The following is a 24,140-nucleotide window of genomic DNA, read 5'->3' as shown; positions in this document are numbered from 1 at the left end:
AAGTAGCCTATGTCTTTTGACTATACCCATGCCTCCGTTGCGATGTGATTGAAGGACAAACTAATAAACCAACAAACAAACACTTTCGCATTGCTGATGCGAAAGTGTATTTGTTTGTTTGGCAGTTTTTTTTAATGAGATGGCAATCCGGACACGAAACGGGGGACGCACCGCACACCCGCACTGGGTTAGCGCGGAGGCTGTGCGGGTGTGCGGGGCGTTCCCTCCCCGGTTGCCATTTCAACCTGTCGCGTACATACGTCCACGACTTAGGTCCGACAGTGTGCACAGTTCAGTGTATTAGTATTATCTAGAGACCTACTCGTATAAGCCACAGCTAACGAAGGCATCCGTCAGCCGCGTCTGATAATTTGTTTCTGTCTTTATGCATTACTAGATGATAGACAGACAAACATAATAGCACACTGGGTGTTTACGAAATGCATAGGAAATGTATAGAATGCGTAGGTAAAATACCTATGTCGGGCTGCGTTGCAAAGCAAAAATCCGCCTAGGCCATTTTATATGAAACTAGCTGCCCCGGCGAACTTCGTACCGCCTAACAGTCGATTCTTTTTCAGGATTTTTAAAAAAAAATTCTCTCCGTAAGAACCATCCTCGTACTTCGAGGAATATTATAAAAAAAGAATTAGCGGAATCGGTTCAGCTGTTCTCGAGATTTGCGATCAGCAACACATTCAGCGATTCCTATAGTCCGCGACAGATGCCAATCGGGGTATGAGGAAGGGGGACGCCGCGCACACCCACACGTCACCCGCGTTCGCCCTACCGGATGAATGCGGGGGATATTCGGGGCGTTCCCTCCCCGATTGCCGTCTCGACCTGTCGCGTACATACAAAATGCCGCCGCGCCGTTGCAGTCCGATCCATCTTACTTTATCCAGGGAAAGAAGTTAGTATAGTGCTCCCATAAAAATAATAGAGAGCAAAATCTCAGTGAGCGTTAACTATTTTGTGCCACCAACCAATCACAAACATGTTTTCCAATGATACCCAATTCGATTATTTTTTCAAAAAAACATTGAAATTCAATTAGAAAACATAGTTTTGTTTGTGATTGGTTGGTGACACAAAATGGTTAGCTCCCACTGAGATTTTTGTCTCTATCATTTGTATGGGATAACGTAACAGAGAGAGCGCTATACTAACTTCTTTCCGCGGATGAGTATGGTGAACGCCTTCCTTTATGTGGATACGCCTTTAGCCAAGCCGGTAGTAAAGATGAATAAATAAAATGCAAGTAAATTAAGATTCAAGTTCTTTAATTAGCATTATAAGGACCTACTATCTCTATTTTTATATACCTAGTTCAAAAAAATAAATTAAATAATAAAATTTATGAAAGAACCATTTGGTTCTGTTCAATAAATGCAATATTAAAAATAACTAGGCGGTGGGAACAGGTTACTTCTTTCTAAACATATTGCTTAGTCTGCGACTGCGCGGGGTGCCCTGTGAATAAATAACAAAAAATTAATATCGGCCTCTCACAATCTCCAAGTCTTCAGGTTCACGGTCAAAGTAGGCTATAACATATTGCTTAGTGAGGAGTCATTTTGTACGAACTATATAGGTACCTATGTGGATGTGTAATTCTAACGACAACATCATCATCATGATCAACCCATCACCGGCTCACTACAGAGCACGGGTCTCCTCTCAGAGTGAGAAGGGTTTTGGCCATAGTCTACCACGCTGGCCATGTGCGGTTTGGTAGACTTCACAGGCCGTTGAGAACATTATGGAGAACTCTCAGGCATGCAGGTTTCCTCACGATGTTTTCCTTCACCGTTAAAGCAAGTGATATTTAATTAATTAAAACGCACATAGCTCCGAAAAGTTAGAGGTGCGTGCCCAGGATCGAACCCCCGACCTCCGATTAGAAGGCGGACGTCCTAACCACTAGGCTATCACAGCTTTTTTTTTTTTTTTTATTAGATATGCCAACGATAAATTGTAACAACATTCACAAATATTAAAAACATGTCACAAACAATTCCAGTCCTACTACAATCATCAATTATAGGCATATACAGCATTACGTAAGTCTCCGATTGTGTTAACAATAAGCTACCTACATTACAAACTTTTAACATTAACCACTATTTAATAAATATAATCTACAGCTAAATTAAATCCATACTAATATTATAAATGCGAAAGTGTGTCTATCTGTCTGTCTGTCTGCTAGCTTTTCACGGCCCAACAGTTTAACCGATTATCACAGCTTCGACAGTAGAAATACACATCCAGAAATGAAAATTTCAACTCTCTACTATTGTGGTTCATGAAATATAGCCCGCTGACAGACGGACTGACAGCGGAGGCTTAGTAATAGGATCCAGTTGGCACCCGTCGCGTACGGAACCCGAAAAACTCACTTCAACAGTATCGTTCTTGTTGGATCGGAAGAGCGAGCGGAGCCGGGAGGGAGTGCTAGTCTTGCGCGAAGCGGACGGGTCGGCCTCGATGCGTAAAGACTCGCGCAGTTCAGAATCCTGTATATGAAGAGAAAAATTGGACTTAGGTTTTTAAATATCCCGCTGGAACTCTTTATAATAGAGAATAGTATGGGCACTATCCCACTATTCCCACTAATTGGACAGACGACATCAAACGAGTCCCAGGGACTTTGAAAACCTCCCTGGCGCAGTGGTGAGCACTGTGGTCTTATATATGGAATGGCTTGGGCTCGTTTCCCGGCAGGGGCAAATTGGGGAATTTATTGGGAAACTTCGGCCATGGCTAGTTACCATTCAACAGGCGAAACCGTGCCGCCAAGCTGTATTTAGCGTAGCGGTACAATGCCGTGTAGAAACCGATAAGGTGCACGGGTGACGGTGACGAGTTTAATAATACGGAACCCTAAAAACCGCCACTCCCCTTTCAAGTTAGCTCCTGCCATGTTAGACTGCATCATCACTTACCATCAGGTGTGATCATAGTAAAGGGCTAACCTACCTCTGATGCTGCAAATGTTGATGGGCGGTGGTAATTACTTAACATTAGGTGACCCGTATGCTCGTGTGCTCGTTATTTTTATTATAATTATTATATTAAAAAATATATCTAGCAGTGGATGGCTATCAGTTGACGATGATGATGATGCATCAGTATGGATATTTACCGTAGCAGACAATCGGCCCGCTTGCTTGCTCGGAGTGGGCGGCCCAGGCTTCTTGTACGCGGTGATGCCAACCTCCTTCCTCTGCTTCCCGCCCAGCGACATACTCGGCCCGGTAAACTGAAAAATAAATAACAGAACCTTAAAAATACCGAAAAAATCGGTCAAGTAGTAACACTTTTTAATTTATTTTTATGGCAGTGCTGTACACCGATTTTTTCGAGGTTTCTGGATCGATTTGCAAATTATTATTTTTAATCAACAGAGGATGTTTCCGTAATGGTCCCATAAAATTTTCTGGATCCAACTCCTCAATCCTGATGCTGCAGGGTCATAGTGAATTAATGTTGTAGGTACCAAGCAACGTCTATGCTTGGACTCCAAGTCAATAGAAATAGAGATTCTGTGAAAATTTCAACTCTCTAACTATTACAGTTCACGAGATACGGTCCGCTGTCAGACAGACAGACGGACGGACAGAAGCGCAGGCTTAGTATGTAATAGGGCCCCGTTGGCTGTTGGCACCATTCGGGTATGAAACCCTTAAAAGTATATATCGAAACATTAAAGTTATTAGCTTAGTCGCAAAATTGCTGTTTATGACAATCAAAAGCTCAAAATAATAGTAAATTTCGATTATTAGTTGATGGCAACACAATAAATAGGGGAATCCCAGGTTTGTGTAAAAAATTAAAAAGATAATATTTGCAAGATAATATTTTACACGTCCGGTCCTAAGAGATTAAATAGATAACAAACTTGATGATAAAATATTAAAATCAATATATTCCGGAAATACCCGTATTGTTTATGAACGTGAATTCTCTGCTAAACTGTGTTCTATACAGTAAGTACATCAAGTAAAAAATACTATACTCTATCCACGGAAACAAGTTAGTCTAGCGATGTGTATGTATGTTGTTGTATTTATTTGTATGGGCATTTTAACGCACCGACCAATCACAAACGAAACTATGTTTCCAAATTGAATTTCGAATGTTTTGTTACGCAGGCATAGTCAGGCCGCAACGCTAGACGTGCCTGCTTACTGCGTTCCCACAGTCGCCGCGGAAAATGACACCGTGCGCGAGGACTGGGTTCACACATCACAACTAGACATAGAAGCCTCCGCCACAAATCGGCGGAGCAATTAGGATAATTTTTATAATAAGAGTTAGTATAATATAATATGTAAATTATTAAAAATAAAATTAGGTTAAGGAAATGTGGTTTCCTTCCGCACCCCCTGCAGTCGCCCCCTATTTATCTGTTTTATAAACATTTTCGAATTGAATTTCGAATGTTTTACTTTTATGTTTCCAAATTGAATTTCGAATGTTTTTTGAAAACATCTTCGAATTGAATATCGAATGTTTTTGAAAACATATTTGTCATTAGTTATGTATATTTGTGAGTAGTAATGGTTAACGCCCACTCAGATTTTTGGCTTTGGTTCAGGTACTGAAGCTTCAAGATGCGATGTCCGGGCGGCGCCTCGCTATATGCGCTCTAGTCTCACCTTGATGTCTTCCTCGTGTATGGCGGGCGCGAACTGCGTCTCAGCGGGGTAGGAGCTCTTGAGGTGCGGCGGACACAGCGAGTTGCGGTACTGAAGCTCCGAGATGCGATGTCCGGGCGGCGCCTCGCTATATGCGCTCTAGTCTCACCTTGATGTCTTCCTCGTGTATGGCGGGCGCGAACTGCGTCTCAGCGGGGTAGGAGCTCTTGAGGTGCGGCGGACACAGCGAGTTGCGGTACTGAAGCTCCGAGATGCGATGTCCGGGCGGCGCCTCGGTCTCGCGGCGCGGCGTGGCGGACAACTCTTGCAGCCAGCGGTTGTCAAACACCTCGCCTTCCTCGTCGGACATGTGCAAGCCACGACCGCCTAATAAAAAAAGTATTATCTATGGTATTCCAAACGTATGTAGTATGTATGTAATTCAACTAAAAAGTTTTGATTGGTGGTTTGAACGCTAAAATTACAATAACTATGAATAAAAAATACATATTTTTATTGGAGATCACAGAAAACTTACCCTTTGCATTATTAGTGTTGACGGGCAGAGAACGCAGGGAGTGCGTGTCGGATTGCCGCCCGCACTCCTCCGCCGGAGGGACGAGGCCCGACTGAAAATAAATATTACAATTAATTCGCTTCGTTCATTACCCCTTACCTGGTACCCCATCCGATCTAATTACATATTTCCACTGGACCTCGACATGATATAAACCAGAAGGTATAAGTAACTTAGTCACGTGATCCGAGAAATCTATATCTATATATAGTATAAAAGGAAAAGCTGACTGACTGATATATACCAACGACGATAGATAGATATCAACACACAGCTCAAACTACTGGACGGATCGGACTGAAATTTTATTTTATTTTATTGTTTTTTATTGAAATTTGAAAACAAATCCCGCACCGGGTTAGCGCGGAGGCTGTGCGAGGCGTCTCCATCTCGATTGTCATCTCGACCAGTCGCTACTATAAAAAATTGGCAGTAAGAGGGGTCTGCCGACAAAAGTGAAAACTTAAACATTGCTAATTGACATTTGAATAAAAATTTGAACCTTAATGGGTTGTGTTAAGGAATAAATTTTGAAACCTTGAAGTTTTAACCCAATCCAAAATCGATGAAACTAGACTAAAGAAGTTTTCACTTCAAAACATAATCAGTACCCATATTATAAATGCGATAAAGTGTTTGTTTGTTGGTTTGTCCTTCAATCACGTCGCAACGGAGCAACGTTTCCGGCAAACCTGTAAAAATACCAAAATGCTTACCGAATGCACATGTTGCAAAGACATAAGCGAGCCAGATCGCTGCTTCTTCCTCAGCCAATCAGCCTCGCCCTTTTGCATGAGGTACTTCTCTCCAACCCTCCACAGCTCAGTGGTCAGTGCCTTAATATGTTCCTCGCACTCTCGCAATTTGCTCCGAGTCCTTTTTAACTCTTCCTCCAACCTTTTCATCTCTTCATTCTCTTTTTCTTTGAATTTTTGTATTTGCTCCTGGTATAGTTGTTTCTGAAAACATTTCATAGTGTCAGACAAAAAAATGAGAGTACTATATTCTATTCATGGGAAAAAGTTAGTATAGCACTCTCTTTTTACGTAATCCCATACAAATGACAGAGAAAAATATCAGTGGGCGTTAACCATTTTGAGCCACCAATCAATCACAAACGAAACCATGTCCTCGAATTGAATTCCGAATGTTTTTTGAAAACATTTTCGAATTGAAATTTCGAATGTTTTTTGAAATCATTTTCGAACTGAAATTTCGGATGTTTTTTGAAAACATGTTTGTGATTGGTTAGTGACACAAAATGGTTAACGTCCACTGAGATTTTTATCTCTATAATTTGTATGGGATTATGTAACAGAGAGAGCGCTAACTAAACTTCTTTCCACGAATAAAGTATAGAATAGGAAAAAAAGCCACATGCAAAATATTTCCAGCATGCTTCAATAAGAAACCATAAACGCAAAAAAAGTTCGTGCAACATGCTTTTCTGTACATAAAAACACTAATTACCTTTCCGATGTAGATTGTTTTTAAGCAATACTAATTTCTATGTTTTAATGAACACTCAAACAAAATAAACAGAAATAAAACAAAAAGCATTCATTAAAACATTACTTTATTTAATAAATAAAGACTTCACAAGTCGAAATAAAAAAAAAAGCACACGTCAATCACCAAGAATCCGTTTGCAAGTAGAACCACCAAACAATTTGATAGGCAAGAATCAAGAACAGTATAGGGAGAATACTGACCATTTTCGCCTTCATCCTGTTAAGTTTGTCTTCGTATTCCGCACGAACTTCCATCACTGTTACTGATTGGGCATCTTTAGCGCCTTCTCCCTTTTGAGCGCGCGCGACTTCTTCCATAATCTTCTGGAACGATGTCTGTAACTCGTCTAACTGAATTTCTAACCCCGCGTTCTGGAAACTTCCAGAAGAAAGGGAAGCGCGCTCGGCCTCTGTTGTGAACGCTTGCTTAACCTTCTCCGAAGATATCGTCCTTGATACGCAGCGTTCTACCCATCTCTCAAAATTCATTGTACATTCTAACAAATCCTGCATTACTGCAGAATACCCCCTTTCTAGCTTCCCCATAGCTGCATCTGTTATACGCCCGTCTAGACTCAAAATCTCCCGCCTGACGGTTCTTTGTATGGACACAACACGACTCAACTTTTGCGTGTACAATTCCTTAACAGAATTGAACGTCTTTATGCTAACTGAAAGCTCAGTTAGGAACTTCCTGGTATTAATTATTTCGGATTCGTTAATCCTGTTCACTTCGATCAATCTATCCCTCTCTTTTTGGAATGCGACTTGTTTTTCGGAGCAGCGTCGTATGTGTCTCTCGGTCGTTTCGAGGAAGTTCTCTAGGTCCTCCATAGTGATCGATCCTGCAGTTAAGCTTTTCCGTAGATCGCTGTCACAATTTGTGTTTCCGAAATTCGTCAGTTCCTTCAAGACAGTATTGGACTTGATTTCTGCTATCCTCTTTAATATGATCGCCTGATACTTGGCGGAGACTTTGATTATTTGCGATGCGCGATTTTCGGTTGCGCTCATTTTGGTGACTTGCTTTTTGAGGTCCGCGATTTCTTCGTTCTTGAGATGGACGATTTTTTTGAGTTGACTTGACAACTGTTGGCAGTTCTCCTTGCTCAATTCTAAATCCTTGGCTGCGTCGAGGTATTTGTTTTCTGATTCGGCCACGAGAGATTTCAGGTATGTGATATCGCTTTGAAGGGTGGTTATCGTCCGGTTTTTGTCCTGTATGATTTTTTCGAGGTCAGAGATGGTCTTATAGCTCTCCATAGAGGAGTAGTCTGTGGAAGTGGTATCTACCTGATGCTGCAGGTGGTGCTCTTGTCTGTGGTATTGTGGACTCGAATTTTCGTGACTGGCAACGGCAACTGAAAACAATTCTTTTATTGAACATCGACCAACTATTTTACTGTTGATTGCGTCACAAACGCTATGCTGCACGCTGTGACGTCATTTATATGCAATGAATAAATCTTTTATTGGCTTTGAACTATTTAACTGATTTTTATAGCAATGTTTATTTTAAAGGCTAATTAATTTGGGATCTGAAATTGTGTGAAATTGAAGAATAAAAATAATTAGTACAATTAAATTGTAACCTTATTTATTCACATGAATAATTTGATAATACAATGTAATTACAAGTAAAACATAATTACAACTATTTATACTACTTATACATGACACAAAGAAAACATTAACTTGTTTTATTTTTGATATTAAAATTTTATATGGTTTTTGATTGAAAACTTTGTTTTTTACTTAAATTCAGCAACATGTTGCCTACCTCAATTTTTTACATATAAATGACGTCATGCAAAGTGGTGTATTTAATAAACAGTTGCTTAATTTTCGAACTTTCGCGCGATTCCCTATTTTCATAAGCAAATGAAACGGCAATATAAACTCACGCGTCTCTCTTTGTCCAATAACTTTAATTAATTTTTCGTTTTCATTTTTCAAAATGTTAATAGCTTCTCCATTCTGTTGCATTTCGTCCAACTTTTTCCTCAACTCTTGAATTTCGGATTCTTTAATATCGACAAGTTTCGTCGCAACTGCCAAAGATTCCTTTTCTGATATTAATTCTTTATATAAATCCTTTATAGTTCCATCCTTTTCTTCCTTTAGCTTATCAATTATTCTGTCTTTTTCACTCGTTTCTTGTTCTATTTTAGTTTTTAAGGCCTTTACTTCATCTTGAAGAGTGTTTATTTCTTTTTGACGCGATTCCAATTCTGCTTCTGCTTTGGACTGAAATTCTTCAAGAATAGAACATTTGTTGGTTAGATTCACTTTTTCTTTAGCTTGCTCTTCAAGCTTTTGTACTTCTAATTGGCAACGATTTTCCAACTCTATAATTTCTGTAATAAAATGCATAAAATTGGATAAACTAGAAAAAACATTCGTGCCCCCCGATTGTAAAAAAAAAACGTATTTATCGTTATCGTTATCGTAATCGACAGCAAATTCTGCCCTTTGATTGGTTGATTCGCTGTTCACATTTTTTCACAGCCAATCAAGGAGCAGAATTTGCTACCGATTACGATAACGATGAATGTTTCTAAATCTATGCGATACGAATAATTTGATTTTGATCTTGAATAAGATGATCTGTTATTTGATCCTACTTTAAAGACTTATTTTCATGTTTTAATTTTCTCATGTCCGCCATGTTGGATTTGTATTATGACATCATAATATTATAGCATATTATATACGGAACTGGGAAAAAGAAAAACAATTAGGAAATAGATGAATAAATCTACATAGACTGCTAAAATCACAAGCTATTTATAGAGTACTTTAAAATAGAAATAAAAAATCCTCTGTAACATACTTGTATTTAGATCTTCGTTTGCTCTATTTAGTTCTGCGATTTGGTTGTTTGATTGTTTTAATAACATATTGTTTTGTTCTTCTAGTTTTTTCGAGCATACATTTAATTCTTCGATTTCTTTATAAAGATTTGCATTTTCATTTTCTATTTTCTGCTTTTCTTTTTCCAAATCAGCGATTTCAATTTTAAATTTATTTATACTGTCAGTTAATTCTTCACATAAATTTGATTTTTCATTTTCAGTTTTTAACTTTTCTTTTTCCAAACTGGTAATGTCAATTTTGAATTTATTCATATTGTCGATTAATTCTTTACTCAGATTCGCTTTTTCATTCTCGATATTTAGCTTCTCTTTTTCCAAATCAGCAATCTCAATTTTAAGTTTGTTAATATTTTCAAGTAATCTGACGTTTTCTGTTTGTTTATTTTTGAGTAAAACTTCTAATTCGTGTGTACATTTACACTGTTTGTCCAAATCGTCTCGTAGCTTTTTGACTTTGTCACCAAATTCAACTTCCATAGTGTCACTTTTGATCTTCCATTCGTTATTTTGTTCTTCTAATGAACTTATACCTAGAAAATAAACATGATACTTATAAAATGCTAAAACCTAATGTTTGTCTGTCTGTCTGATTGTTACTTATGTTATGTAGATATCTTTCATCTGACTGCGATTTTACATCTGACAAACTTTGTACCATTGTGATTGACCGATTGCGTGATGGTTGATGGATTAACGTACGCGGTGGTGTACGAGCCGCATTGCAACACTAATAATTGCTAATAATAATAATTTATAAATTGTCCTAAATCTGGTCTAATGGAATAGGCAAGTTCTAGGTAGACTAAATATCTTTCCTTACTCTGCGTACAGCTAGTGTTAGCAAGGCAGAAAAAGTAAAACAGATGAGATTTTAAGCCTACGACTTTTCGAATTTCAGTCTTCAATCTAAAACGTCATAGTAATATGACCTACCTTCACTTTGTTCATTCAATTTCTCACGAACCTCATTATTTTCAAGCGTCAAAATTTCTATTCTACTTGTTTTCTCTGATACCTCTTCGATTAACTTAGCAATTCTCTGCTCAAACGTTTTTTTCTCAGATACCATTTCATTTTTAATATCATCTTTTTCTTTACGCAAATCAGAAAGTTCTTTGAATAAAGTTTTAAACGCGTCTTCTTTATCTTGTAACTTAATTTCGGCATCTTTCCTTTCAATTTCAATAGTATGTTTTAAATTGCTTATTTCTCCTTCTAAAATCTGATTTGCTTTTGTATATTCATCTATTATTTTGTTAAGGCTAACTTTTTGGTCTTCCATGACTGACTCTGTTACAGTAACCATGTTTTTCAATACAAGTCTTTCGGATTCAAAGTCGTTTATGAGTTTTTCTTGATTTTGTTTTTGAGATCTTAGATCCTCCTCTAAAGATTTGATGGCTAAAATTTCATAGGTCATGTAAATACAATATATGTTTTATACACTTACAAAATAGTTAAAAAACAGTGTGTTACCACGGCTAAACCACTAAACCGATTTTGATGAAAATTGGCACAGAAATACCTTGCTATATTTTAAATTTATACAGGGAAATTCGTATGATCCACATAGTCACTAGTTTCTTTACTTGATTATCCGTCAGTATCAGAATAAAATAAAATCTACAGCATAGTATTGTATCAAGATAAAATATTATTAATTTTCTTGAAGTATAACTAGCTGTAAAAAATGTATCCATACTCCATATATGTAGCAGGTACAGTAAAATCTAACCTATTAGAACTAGAAAGTAGAAGAGTATGAAATAACTAACAAAATTAATGAAATACTACTTTCCCATATGATATGGCTTTGAACTTTACTTTGAACTTACCTGCATTGTTGTCTTTTATAACATGTTGTAACCTTTCTTTCTCATTTCTCAAAGTCTCCAGTTCCGCGGTTTTCTCTTTCAAATAATTCGTTAATTTCGTAATCATCATATTCAAGTTATCAATTTGGCATTCGTAAGTTTTCTTCAGTTTGTCGGTCAAATTCTCATTGTCGATCAATTTGTCTTTGAGGGAGTGAACTTTAACGTCTAACTGTATTTTGACGTCATTTAATTCATTTCGTAGAGTTTGATTTTCAAGCTGCAGTTGTTGAATGTCCCTTGCTTTCGTCTCTAACGTTGTGTTGTGCTTTTCGTTTTGTTTTCTCAAATCTGGGAAAATGATTTACAATTTTGGTGTTATGATATAAGTCTACATAATAATAATAAGTATAGACTATACAGTATACACGAAAATAAAGTTAAGAAACATCTACGTATATAACATGAAAAGCTGACTGGCGATCTATCAACGCACAGCTCAAACTACTGGACGGATCGGGCTGGGTATGCAGATCGCTATTATGACGTAGATATCCGCCAAGAAAGGATTTTTGAAAATTCAACCCCTAAGGGAGTAAAATAGGGGTTTGGATTTTGTGTAGTCAACGCGGACCAAGTCGCAAGCATAAGCTAGTTTTATAATATTATAACGAAAACGTTACACTAAAAATGATTCTACAAATATATAAAAACCGAATGAACATTCGAAACTAATTTCGGATTTATTAAGTTTTTTTTATCTTTTCGTTTAAAACTTACCAACTTTAGAATCGTTAACAGACTTTTCCAAAACCTGAACTTCGTCCTGAAGTTGTGTAACTTGTATCTCCTTTTGTTTGACCATGTCTGATATTTCTTTGACGGCCGTACTTTCTTTTTCCAATGCCTTCTCTAAATTCTTCTTCAACGTTAGTTCGGAAACTAAATTATAAATAATCTTGAAAACGACATTACATTTGTCTATATCGCTGGCATTGGGAGTTAGAACATTATCATATTTACTCAAGAGGTCTTTACAGGTGTTATCGCTGTTCATTTTATCAAAAACTTTGCTTATTCCGTTATTTAAAATCGTGCGTAGATTTTCGTTATTTTCTTTAAGAGCTGAAATAAAAACATGCCATAATTGTATCTTTAAATTCAAATTAACTTATTTTTAATAGCCATATTCAACTGAACTCTAGTTTTTTTTAATTATCAACAACACGACTTAGCAAATATGTTGGTAAAAATCATGATCTCACAAACCATGATGAAAAGCTACTTGAAATGAAAGTCAACCCAAATTATTTTAGGCCTTTTTTTACGTCACAATTGTTTGTTGACCAAATAATTGACGCATCATTTCAGTACTAAACTGTCTAATCATGAAGACTTTTAATGTTCTTAAGGGCAGTGACAAACAAGAATTTTTCAACACAAAATACATACCATTATAATCAGCATTTAAGCGTTCATTGTTGACCGCCAAATTTTCTATTTCCTCTATCTTAGCAGCAATTTCTGTATCCAACTTTTTGTTTAAATCTGATATGTTTTCTAATAAATCAGTATTTTCTATTGTCAATTTATCGAGTGTCGTCCTCAATTCGGTGTAAGATTTAGTAAGCATCTCCTTTTCAATTGTAAGTAACGCTTCTTCTTTTTTAAGCACTGCACATTCTCTAACCAAACTATCATTCTTTCTTTCCAATTCAGTTTTAAGCAATGTCTCTGCTGATAATTTATCTTCTAAATTATCTTTTAATTCAATAACATTTTTCTTTTCTTGCTCAGCCAAGTCCTTAGCAAGTCTTTCTTCAACTAGTTGTTGAGTCAGACATTCCTTTTCTTCTAACAAGGTATTTTTTAAATACTCGAGTTCTCGTAACTGATTGCATATTTGTTGTTTTTCAACGTACAGGGCGCCCTTACTTTCATCTGCTATTTTTCTAATTGATTTTTCTTCCATAAGTTCTTGTACTAATATTGCTTTCTCGTTCAACAAACAATTTTTTTCCAATGTAACTTTTTTCAAAGCAGATTCTGCTGCAGAAATTTTATGTAACAAGTACTCCTTTTCCTTAATCAAATGTTGTTTTTCACTTTCTAGAGCATCTTTTAAAACCTTTTCAGCTAATAGGTTTTCTTTTAAGCTGTCATTAGTATGAGCACTTTCAGTGCAAGTATTGCGTAGTGAAGCTACTTGTGCAGTTAATTCAGCTTTTTCTTGGTTCAAGCTATGAACTGCAGCTTCCAAATTACGTATCTTTGATTCAGCACACGTGACATTATTAGTGTATTGAATAATCTCATTTATTTTCGCTTTTGTATCGTCTTGCATTTCAGTTTTCAATTTTTCCCATACGAATTTATCTTTTTCATACTCTTTCTGTAATAACTTTAAATTATCTGTAACACTTTTAAGCCGAGTTTCTAAACCTTCTATCATTGCGTCTTTTTCTTTGATCAGTAATTCATGATTACTGTTATCTTCTTCTACAGTGTAGTGCAATTGAATATTTTCCCTTTGTAACGCCTCCACCATTTGAGCATTGTTCTCTATAACCGATTTCAATTCTTCTTCGGACTGGCGAACCAAGGATTCTATATGTTTTATTTTATCGATTAGTTTTTCTTTTTCTGTATCTTTTTTCATGATAATATCTTTAGCGTTTTGTATGGCTTGATCAAGGTTACTTTTTAAGGCATTTATTTCTAAAAAAAGTTGAAACTATTATAAATTAAAAACTAACAAGAGTTAAATTACTGAAACATTATTCCGAGAAAAACCCCTACAAATAAATATTTATGTATACAATATTTTAAATTCGTAGTTCCTACCTTTAATTCTGTCTTCGTTGGATTTTGCTGAAATTTCTAATTGATTTTTTAAATCACTTATTTCCGCATTTTTCCTCAAGATTTCTTCATTTAGTTGAGAGCTTATGGAATTGAGATGAGCACATTTATTGAAATACTCTTTTTCAAATTTAGCTTTGTAAATATTGGTTTCATTTAACTGCTCTAAAAGAGCTGCTTTCTCTTTTTCAATCATTGAAGATTTCTCGTATTCTTGTTTTAAAGTTTTTTGTAATATTTCGATATCCGTTTTTAAGGTATCTATTTGTAATTCTTTGGCCTTGATCGTATTACTCGACTCTGTTCGCCGCTCTATTAGTGATTTGTGGAGTTCGTTCAATTTAGTCATCAATATAGTTTTTTCTTTATCATACTTGTTTTGAATATGATCACATGTATTTGTTTTTTCATCAATAGTGTATTTAAGGTGATCAATAGCTGAAAGAGACACATCAGAAAACAATTAATACAGAATTGAAAGTTTTATAAAAAATATTATTATTTTGAGATTAAACATTTCTATTTGGACTTACTATTTTCGTATTCCTTAGCTTTGTGAAATAGTTTTTCAATTTCATTTCGTAAGTTGATGATGATATTACGCTTTTCGTTAGTGTCTTTTAATAAATTATCCTTTTCCGTACAAAGAACATTAAAGCTTTTTTCTAAACCTTGTGAATTCGTTATTTCAGATGTTAGTTTATTATTCAACAAGTCAATAACTTTATCCTTCTCGCGAGACTGTTCATCATATTTAATTTTCGCTTCATCTAGAGACTCTTCAATAACCTTTATTTTATTTTCTTTCTCAGAATTATCCCTGTTCAATGTCTCAACTGTTTTATTTAAATTTGCACAAATTGTCTTCAATTCTGCAGTAACTTTTCTTTCGCTGATCAAACTATGTTCTGTTTCATTAAAGTTTATTTTTAATGAACTTAGTTGTTCATTTAAGATATTTATAGTTTCTGTCAATTTGTTATTACTAAGTTCTAAATCATGTAATTCATTCTGGACGCTAATTTTATACTCAATTTCATTTTGTAGTTGATTTCTTAAAGCTTCAACTGTAGCATTTGTTTCGTCTAAATTGTACTGCAACATCTTCTTTTCTTGAGTGTACTCGTTTTCAAGACTTTCTTTTTCTTTATAAATATTCTCAATCTTTGAATCTCTGCTTTGTATGTCAACAAGTAGTTTTGCCTTACACTCCTCTAAAACTCTGTTATCGTCTTTGCATTTCGCAAGACAAGAACTAAGATTTTCGATGTCTTTTTCCAATTGTTGGTTGTAAATGTTGCATTCTTGTATTTGTTCTTTTAAATGAGAAATTTCATCATTTTGTCGTCTCAAATCATCCTCATACGCTTGAATTTGCGTATTCAAATTTGTTACATCGTTATTGTATTTGTTAACTAATTCACCTCTCAACTCCTTTTCCTTTCTCAAATCGAATTGTAATTTCTCTATTGCTTCACCTTTTTCACATATTTTATTTTGCAGTTCAACTAGTTCATTATTTCTATTCAATACTTTCTCATTTAGTTTCATCACTTTATTTTCATATTCTTCTCTCATTTTAAGTCTTGATGATTTTTCAGCATCAAGATCTGATTGTACTTTTTGTATTATGTGTTCAAGTTTTGTAGTTTCGTCTGTTAGGCTCTGTAGAAGAGATAACTTCTCTTCTTGTAAAATTTGGATTTCTTTCATCTTTGAATCAATGATTCTTCTAGAATTTTCTCCATTCCCTTTTAATCTTTGCTCAAGCTCAGTAACCTCATTGTTTAATCTTGTAAGTTCGTCATCATAGCGTAATTTCAAATGATTCTTTTCTTCTATTTCTTCATTGATGCGGTGTTTTAAATTGAAAATGTCAGTGTCTTTCTCAAAAATTGTGTCCATCAAGTTTTGTTTTACTTCATCAGATTTTTTTGTTAAGTCATTAAATTGATCCTAATATAAATCAAAAACTTAGTAAAGGCAAAATTATAAAACAGCTACTGAAAAACTTTTAAATACATATCAACAAACCTGCAAGAGTTTAATCTGTTGTTCTAAAACAACTATTTTGGCACGCTCCTCGCTTAGTTGTACTTCTATGACGTTGGCACACGCTTCGCTACATATGGCTAAAACAGTACAAGATTTTTGTTAAGATCTGCATTATTGTTATACCGATAGACTCATAGTTATTGTTATTTTCCTACAAAAAAATTTAATTTATCTATATAGTACATAACTTGAATTATTCCAGGAAACTCTTTGTGTGATATCCTGCTTGATTCAACTAGTTTCCGTGACACGAATATACATACAGTTATCTTATACTGTCGATTTCACGTGGATTAAGGTTTTTTGAATCCCCGCACGAATTCTTAATTTTGCCGAGATGAAAAGTAGTGTGTGTTTACCGCTAATGCGGTGAACACTGCTTACATGACTCAGCTCTCTCTGTTTAGCAATTTGAGTCCAGCTTGAAAAAGGTAACAGACTAACAGACAGACACACTAGGACATTTATAATATCAGTCTTAATCAGAGATTCCCAAAGATTGGTAACTGACTGCCATATTATGAAGTATAATGGTAGTCGTAGAAGTATTATGTAGGGTACTCACAAGTATTCTGCAAGGATCTCACGCTCGCATCAAGCTCGTCACACTCTAGTTGGCTAGTATCAACGCTGTTACGAAGATTATGCTGCCTCAGTTCTGTGACAAGCTCTCGCAACGACTGCACCTCTTTTCGATTCGTCTCTAATTCCTCAGCTAACTGGCATACTCGAGATGTTTCCTCCTGACTTGTTGTTATCCATTTGTCACGCTCGCGTTTTAGTTCGTCTAACTGTGAAACAAAGATAATATACACATTTTAATGTAGATAACATTACCATACCACGATTAATTTGATGTTTTTATTTGTCGATATTTCAACCTAATTGCACGGGTCGTTGTCACGACGGGACTGCGGTGCTGCGAGAAATGAAGTTCGAGCTGTCATGGGCAGTAGCGAACTACCCTCTTTCTTGTATTTTTCGCTGGAACTTCACGAGCAGTCTGGCAAAATACACTTACGTCACTATTAACTTTCGATGTCGTATGATGCTGTCTTGGTTGGAAGATATAAATAACATAAAGACAATCATTTGGACAACTTAACCTATATACATATCACAAGTTTTTCAAAAGTGATTTTTTATTTATTTAACTAAACTTACCTTTACATCGCATATCAATCGATTGCGATTGTTAAGCAACGTTGACCCATGTGTGTAACTGGATGGGTGACCGACTTTGGAGGTCCAAACTTGGCCTTTTCCGTTTCCTCTGTGACTCGGAGGGCACATTAAGTCGTCGGTCCCGGTTATTATCACTACCATCTGATAATAACTGCAAACCCTAAGAAATGAAATCTCTTTCTCTTTGGGAGTTGTATACGAAAGGATCTGGGACCTCCCAACGCATTATTATCTCAAGAAAACTCCTGCCATTTAGGTGTTAATGGAAAGAAGTCACCACCCTCAGCAATGAGGAATACGACTATAAAGAAGAAGAAACTTACCTTTTTTTTATACATATCTCTCTCATACTGCACATCATCCAACTTCTCCTGCACAGTCACTAGCCGCTCCTCAGCTTGCTCCAACTGTTTGACAAGCTTGACTGTATTGTTGTTGGACACCTCAGCATCTTGGACACTGGCGTCTTGTCCACAAGTGGACAGCTTGGCTTTTAGAATGACTATTTCTTGTTTGTACTGCTCTTTGTCTTTTACTGGGAAAAGCAATATCAAGTTACTGATGAAATGTTCGTACACAAGACTGATACCTAAGTGTATTTTTATACTTAAACCTGAAAGTATGTAGATAACGATAATGAAAAAAAAACGGCTAAGTGCGTGTCAGGCTCGCGCAACGAGGGTTCCGTAATACAGTCGTATTTTTTCGACATTTTGCACGATAATTCAAAAACTATGATGCATAAAAATAAATAAAAATCTGTTTTAGAATATACAGGTGAAGACCTTTCATATGATACCCCACTTGATATATTTATCTTACTTCGAAAATGGAAAATACTAATTATTAGTTTATGACCACAATTAATTTTTTTTTGTGTGATGAAACCACAATTCACGGTTTTCAGATTTTCCCCCAAATGTCAGCTTTAAGCCTACCTGCCAAATTTCATAATTCTGGGTCAACGGGAAGTACCCTGTAGGTTTCTTGACAGACAGACAACAAAGTGATCCTATAAGGGTTCGGTTTTTCCTTTTGATACCTCAAAAGGAAAAACGGAACCCTAAAAATTATCAAAGGCCTTTGTGATAATCATGAAAATACATACGTGCATTACATACGGATCCTCCTTTTTTGAAAATTGCGGCTCCGACGCGGCAGCGGCGCTGCGCCAGTACAGGAAGCCATCCCGCCAGTCTCCGCGTCCTGCCCGCAGGTTTCTATGATATACTTCACTTACCAAGTTTCTCCATCCTCAAGTTGTGTCTGGTGAGCTCCTCCTGCAGATAGTTGCGGTCGAACCTCTCGGCATCCAGCGCGGCCTGCAGGCGCCGCACCTCCGTGTGCAGCGAGCGCAGCGCAGGCGGCGTCTCCGCTACCATGACGTATCCCGCCACAGTCGCCGCGTCCTGCCCGCAGGCCTCTGGAATTTTCGATCATACTAAAGTGTTCTATCTGCCAGCAGAGATGGCCTGGCCAAAAAGACGAACCAGGCAACCACCTAGGGTATTGGAACTTTGAGGATGGCATACCCAGGGTATGGAACAGATGTCTTAGCACAAACTGACTGGCGTGGGCGGTTAGCTCGCGTGTCTTCTGTGTGTAGCAGCATTGAAATAAAATATTATAAAGTTGAGTTGTGATTGTCCTTCAATCACAACTCAACGGTGCAACGGATTAACGTGATTTTTTACATGGGTATAGATATAGACCTGGAGAGTGACACATTTCGGATTTGTAGAGCGTTGTTTCTGTCACTCGTACCTATATGATGTTTCGTCAGCTCAACAACAGGGGCAACACTACAAATCTGCTATCTCCTTCTAAAGGCCTATGTACATTACTTTCGGCCGCCTACTGTACATATCTTGTACAATGGTACGGAACCTTGCATGTGCAAGTCCCACTAACACTTGACAGGTTTTTTGGAATCTCATGCAGTCAAATGCTCTCATCTGTCGTCCATTGATGTTTTAAGTAAAACAAACTACAGATTAAAAATAAGTTTACCTGCAATCGCCGCCAAAACATCTGTAGAGGATATATCATTACAATTCATTAGGCTTTTACTGAATTTCAATATAATTTCCTGATCGGCTGAACTAAGTTCATTGCACATTGCCTTTTTAATGTCCAGGTTTTTAGAGTTCACACACACAAAGTATAGTAAGAGTGAAGCAGCTATGTAGGTTTCCTCCTCATTTACCGGCTCCAGGTTCCCATTTTCGAAACGGAATTCCGGATACTTCTCCAATATAAACTCCTGTATTGTGTGAGCTTCTAATGTAGATGAGGTTGACTCGTCCAAGTTGAAGTTCTCTCGTAAATACGAAATAATGTTCACAAGAGACTCTGCAGTTACTGGGTACCTTTTTTTAGTACCTTCTTCAAAGTAACAATTGATCTGAAATGAAGATAGTTATCTACACTAATATTATAAAGAGGAAAACTTTGTTTGTTTGTTTGTTTGTTTGTTTGTTTGTACTGAATAGGCTCAAAAACTACTGGACCGATTTTAAAAATTCTTTCACCATTCGAAAGCTACATTATCCACGAGTAACATAGGCTATATTTTATTTTGGAAAAAAATAGGGTTCCGTAAGATATTTGGGTTTTTCGGACACAAGGTGTAAAAAATCAACCAGAAAAGTTACTTATTTTGCGTACGCTGCCTAAACTATAAAAGATAGAACCATAAAATGTTCTAATTAATTGTAGATCTTATAAATATCTACAAAAAAGTCCGCGACACACTATACCCATCTATGTCGAGTGAGGCACAGCAACCATTTTTTTATTTAAAAATCTTGAATTTTTTTTGGACTACATTTAAACGCGTTTATTTTACTCATGCTATTAATCCTTATCAAAATAAATGATTTCATCACTAAGAACAGTTTATGGAGATAATATTTGGTCTTTGAATGATTAAAATTGGACGTTTGGTTTTGAAGTTATGGCGAAATTAAAATATTACGATTTCTGCTGCACGGCCCGTTGTATTATATAAAGAGGTAATGTCGTTAAGTTTGTTTGTAGGGGGTAATCTTTAGAACTACTGAACCGATTTTAAAAATTCTTTCACCAGTAGAAAGCTACATTATTCCTGAGTGACATAGGCTATACGGGATCTTTAAAAACCTAAATCTACGCGGGCGAAGCCGCGGGGATCAGCTATATTATATAAAGAGGTAATGTCGTTAAGTTTGTTTGTAGGGGGTAATCTTTAGAACTACTGAACCGATTTTAAAAATTCTTTCACCAGTAGAAAGCTACATTATTCCTGAGTGACATAGGCTATACGGGATCTTTAAAAACCTAAATCTACGCGGGCGAAGCCGCGGGGATCAGCTATTACTTATAAGAATAATAGTAAAATAAAATAAGTTGGTAAATGAGTTGTTTGAAGAGTTTTATGCATGGGCAAAAATTTCAATTAATTTATTTATAGATTTTAACTACCTATGATAAGTACTTATAAAAAAGAAAGCTTTTTATAAGTACTAAGTATCCTCGTAACAATTCCAGCTTAAAGTATTATAAGTAGCTATGTAAACTTTTACTCCTTGTTTTTTGCTTTTAGTAGTGCACTTCGTCAGTATAAAAAATAATACCTATTATTAGAACGAATGTGGATAGTTGTTTGCGGTTTTTTTTTGTATGGCTGTTACAAAATTTGGCCATATGCAACTCGGACGCACCGCACCTGGCGGCCGGCCTGCAGATGGCAAGGAGGTACGGCGCATATTGTAATAACAAAGAATAAGTACTTATAAACTTATAAGATACCAAATTTAATTTAATGAGTCAATAAAAACATACCCAATTAGCAAGAATAATTTTCCATTTTTGTAACATTTTCTCTGTTTTTTAACTTCTAATTGCACGTTAATTTTCTTCCGAATCCGAGTACTGTTTGTTTACACTTTACATGATATAAAATAAGAAAGTAGAAACAAGTCTATAAAAGTTTTGCAAACAAGTGATTTATTGTAATTTTAGTAATTTTTCGACAGTTGTTATTTTGCCGTTGCAATTTGAAATGTTTTTTTTTCACAACGTATTCGATTCGTCTGTTCCGTCCGTTCACTTCAACTTCAAAAACGATCCCATAGATAATAAAAATATACCTACTAAACGCCGGCTCCACACGTTGCACAGAATACATTTACTCCAACGTTGGCCCCAACACTGTATGCCCAACGTGTGGATCGAGAGATTAGATTAGCATTGGCCCCAACGTTGGCAAAGCTAATTTCCCGATCCACACGTTAACGGAAACCCCGATCCTAGGTATGCGCGAGGTCCGAAAGTAGGTATAATGCTGGTATAATGTTGTTTGAATATTACCTCCATGGTTATCCATTATTATTAACTCTTTGATTGATCATTTCCATAGAGATATAGAGATCTATCCACAGAGTACTTTTTACATACGGAAAAGATACGGAAAGATCTATCCTTACAGATCCTTTAGTCTGAGATCATTTCCCAGCTTTGTTTCCCATTTCATCTGTGCCCATCACCGACCAGAAATAAAAGGATTAAAAAAAAAAAAAAACAAGAAATAATAGGTGCCTATCACAGAGTATATAATATACTGGTACCCCATTTCCCAGTATTTTTTAAATAAACTAATTACTTACTTTAGAATTACTTAATTTTACCTACTAATGATATTAAAATGAAAAGTGAGTAACAATATGTTTAAATTGTACAAGCAAAATTTTTTGACGCTGAACTAATAAACTGTAGGTACTTCGTTTCAAAGTATTTCGATTCGATGTCTATTAATTGTCTGTATAGATCTCTAATCTAATTACTAATTTAATTAATTTTAGAGAGTTAGTCCAATATGTCGCCAACGCGAGCAGCTGGTCTGGTGATATTCAGACATACAAATCAAATTATTCAGTTTCTTTTGCTACAGACTTCTTATGGAGTGCACCACTGGACCCCACCAAAAGGTACCTATAATATAAACACTTTATTAAATGGCACTGTAAATAAATTTTACTATGGAGTAAATCTAGGAAGTGTCTAGCCGACCGACCGACGCGCGACGGAAGGCTAATTTATTTTTATTGAGCCGACCGTCGTATCGCTAGCCGCTCAACAGCAGAGACAATACTCTACAAAACCGCTATCTCTTTCTAAAGGTCGGTGTACATTAATTTCTCCGCGTACTGTAAGTAGGTAAGTTTAAACTTTGAACTGTAAAAAGATATTTAATTAGGAACTACACTTTACTTTTTCAGGTCATGTAGACCCTGGCGAGTCAGATTGGGAGACAGCTTTACGTGAAACCAAAGAGGAGGCTGGTCTATCTGAAAATGAATTGGATGTAAACTGAAATTCTTTTTGCTCTTGTTCCTAACATGCCCTAAGTATTTACATTTTACACATTGTTTATTATTCTTGAAGCCAACACCTACCGAAAAACTGTACCAGCTGGTAGGAATAGCCCCCCCTTAGGTGCGTCTAGCGGTCTCTAGCTCGGTAGAACAAAGCAGACACAGGATAGACGTCACCCACTATTCAGTCATAAACCGGCCCGTCCTAGGTTACACTCCAGGAATAGCTTCTTACACTCAGTGCAGCCTCTCAACCAGTCCGCTGAAACTACGTGTCTTGCTATGTGGAGGTCATGGCTAGGCACCCTGAACCGGAACATCAGAGTGAAGGAGAGACTAGTTGAAGGATACAACCTCAGCTGGCCTAGGAAAACGAGTAGCTAAAATTTAGAACAATATCTACTGTAAATAAATATTGCTAGATATTCCAGATATACAACTGACATATAGTCCCTTAGTGAGTCTAAGTTAATTTTATTTCTCATTTTCAGATCTACAAAGATATATCAAAAATATTAAACTATAAAGTGAACGGTAAACCAAAGGTTGTTGTATATTGGTTGGCTAAACTAAAAAATCCAGATCAAAAAGTTACACTGTCAGATGAGCATCAAGATTTGAAGTGGCTGCCTTTACAAGAAGCTAAAGAAGTTTCTGGATTCGAGGATATGCAAAATTTGCTTGCAGAATTCCATGACAAGGCACTGCAAACTGTGTAACAAATGTTGTTTTATATTATTGTATAATATCTATAATATTGTTTCCTAATCAAAAATAAATACATACACTTTTAAGAATGTTGTGTAGCATTTAATTTTTATATTATCTGGTCCAAGTTCCTACCAAAAGCTGTTAGAATAATTACATCACTTTCGGCAGCGTACCTATTGTATATTATAATACTAGCTGATCCCCGCGGCTTCACCCGTGTATATATAATATAGCCTATGTCACTCAGGAATAATGTAGCTTTCTATTGGTGAAAGAATTTTTAAAATCGGTTCAGTAGTTCTAAAGATTACCCCCTACAAACAAACTTAACGACATTACCTCTTTATATAATACAACGGGCCGTGCAGCAGAAATCGTAATATTTTAATTTCGCCATAACTTCAAAACCAAACGTCCAATTTTAATCATTCAAAGACCAAATATTATCTCCATAAACTGTTCTTAGTGATGAAAAACAAAATCGGTTCAGTAGTTTCAGAGATTACCCCCTACAAACAAACTTAACGTTAACTTAACATTGTGACTAATTCC

At 36.3% G+C, this 24,140-nt stretch overlaps 2 protein-coding genes across 3 annotated transcripts; one reads left to right on the top strand and one right to left on the bottom strand.

Annotated features, from left to right (window-relative positions):
• Nucleotides 1-1,266: 1,266 nt before the first annotated feature.
• LOC117992096 (uncharacterized) lies at nt 1,267-21,613 on the bottom strand. Its single transcript, XM_034979754.2, has 21 exons — nt 21,346-21,613; nt 19,534-19,927; nt 18,764-18,946; nt 17,847-18,058; nt 16,904-17,129; nt 16,318-16,415; nt 14,817-16,239; nt 14,266-14,721; nt 12,874-14,139; nt 12,202-12,546; nt 11,443-11,772; nt 10,541-11,008; nt 9,565-10,137; nt 8,636-9,088; nt 6,933-8,092; nt 5,937-6,179; nt 5,182-5,272; nt 4,813-5,030; nt 3,149-3,265; nt 2,403-2,519; nt 1,267-1,473 (listed from the first exon to the last, which is right to left on the bottom strand). Exons 1-21 carry the CDS (start codon nt 21,379-21,381, stop codon nt 1,426-1,428), a joined length of 8,457 nt encoding a protein of 2,818 aa, XP_034835645.1. The 5' UTR covers nt 21,382-21,613; the 3' UTR covers nt 1,267-1,425.
• A 440-nt stretch (nt 21,614-22,053) lies between these two features.
• Nucleotides 22,054-23,674, top strand: Datp (purine phosphoribosyltransferase family protein Apf). 2 transcript variants are annotated; one of them, XM_069505201.1, is made up of 4 exons: nt 22,054-22,214; nt 22,365-22,490; nt 22,782-22,867; nt 23,369-23,674. In XM_069505201.1, the coding sequence occupies exons 2-4, from the start codon at nt 22,379-22,381 to the stop codon at nt 23,594-23,596; spliced, it is 426 nt and encodes a 141-aa protein (XP_069361302.1). In that variant the 5' UTR covers nt 22,054-22,214; nt 22,365-22,378; the 3' UTR covers nt 23,597-23,674. The 2 variants fall into 2 exon arrangements, with proteins under 2 accessions (XP_069361302.1, XP_069361301.1); XM_069505200.1 differs by having other exon boundaries at nt 22,056-22,274.
• Nucleotides 23,675-24,140: the final 466 nt, after the last annotated feature.

This window comes from Maniola hyperantus, chromosome 20, assembly GCF_902806685.2.
Source record: "Maniola hyperantus chromosome 20, iAphHyp1.2, whole genome shotgun sequence".
NCBI classification, from domain to species: domain Eukaryota; kingdom Metazoa; phylum Arthropoda; class Insecta; order Lepidoptera; family Nymphalidae; genus Maniola; species Maniola hyperantus.
The sequence above is the reverse complement of the archived record's forward strand: the minus strand, read 5'-3'. Positions and strand labels throughout refer to the sequence as shown.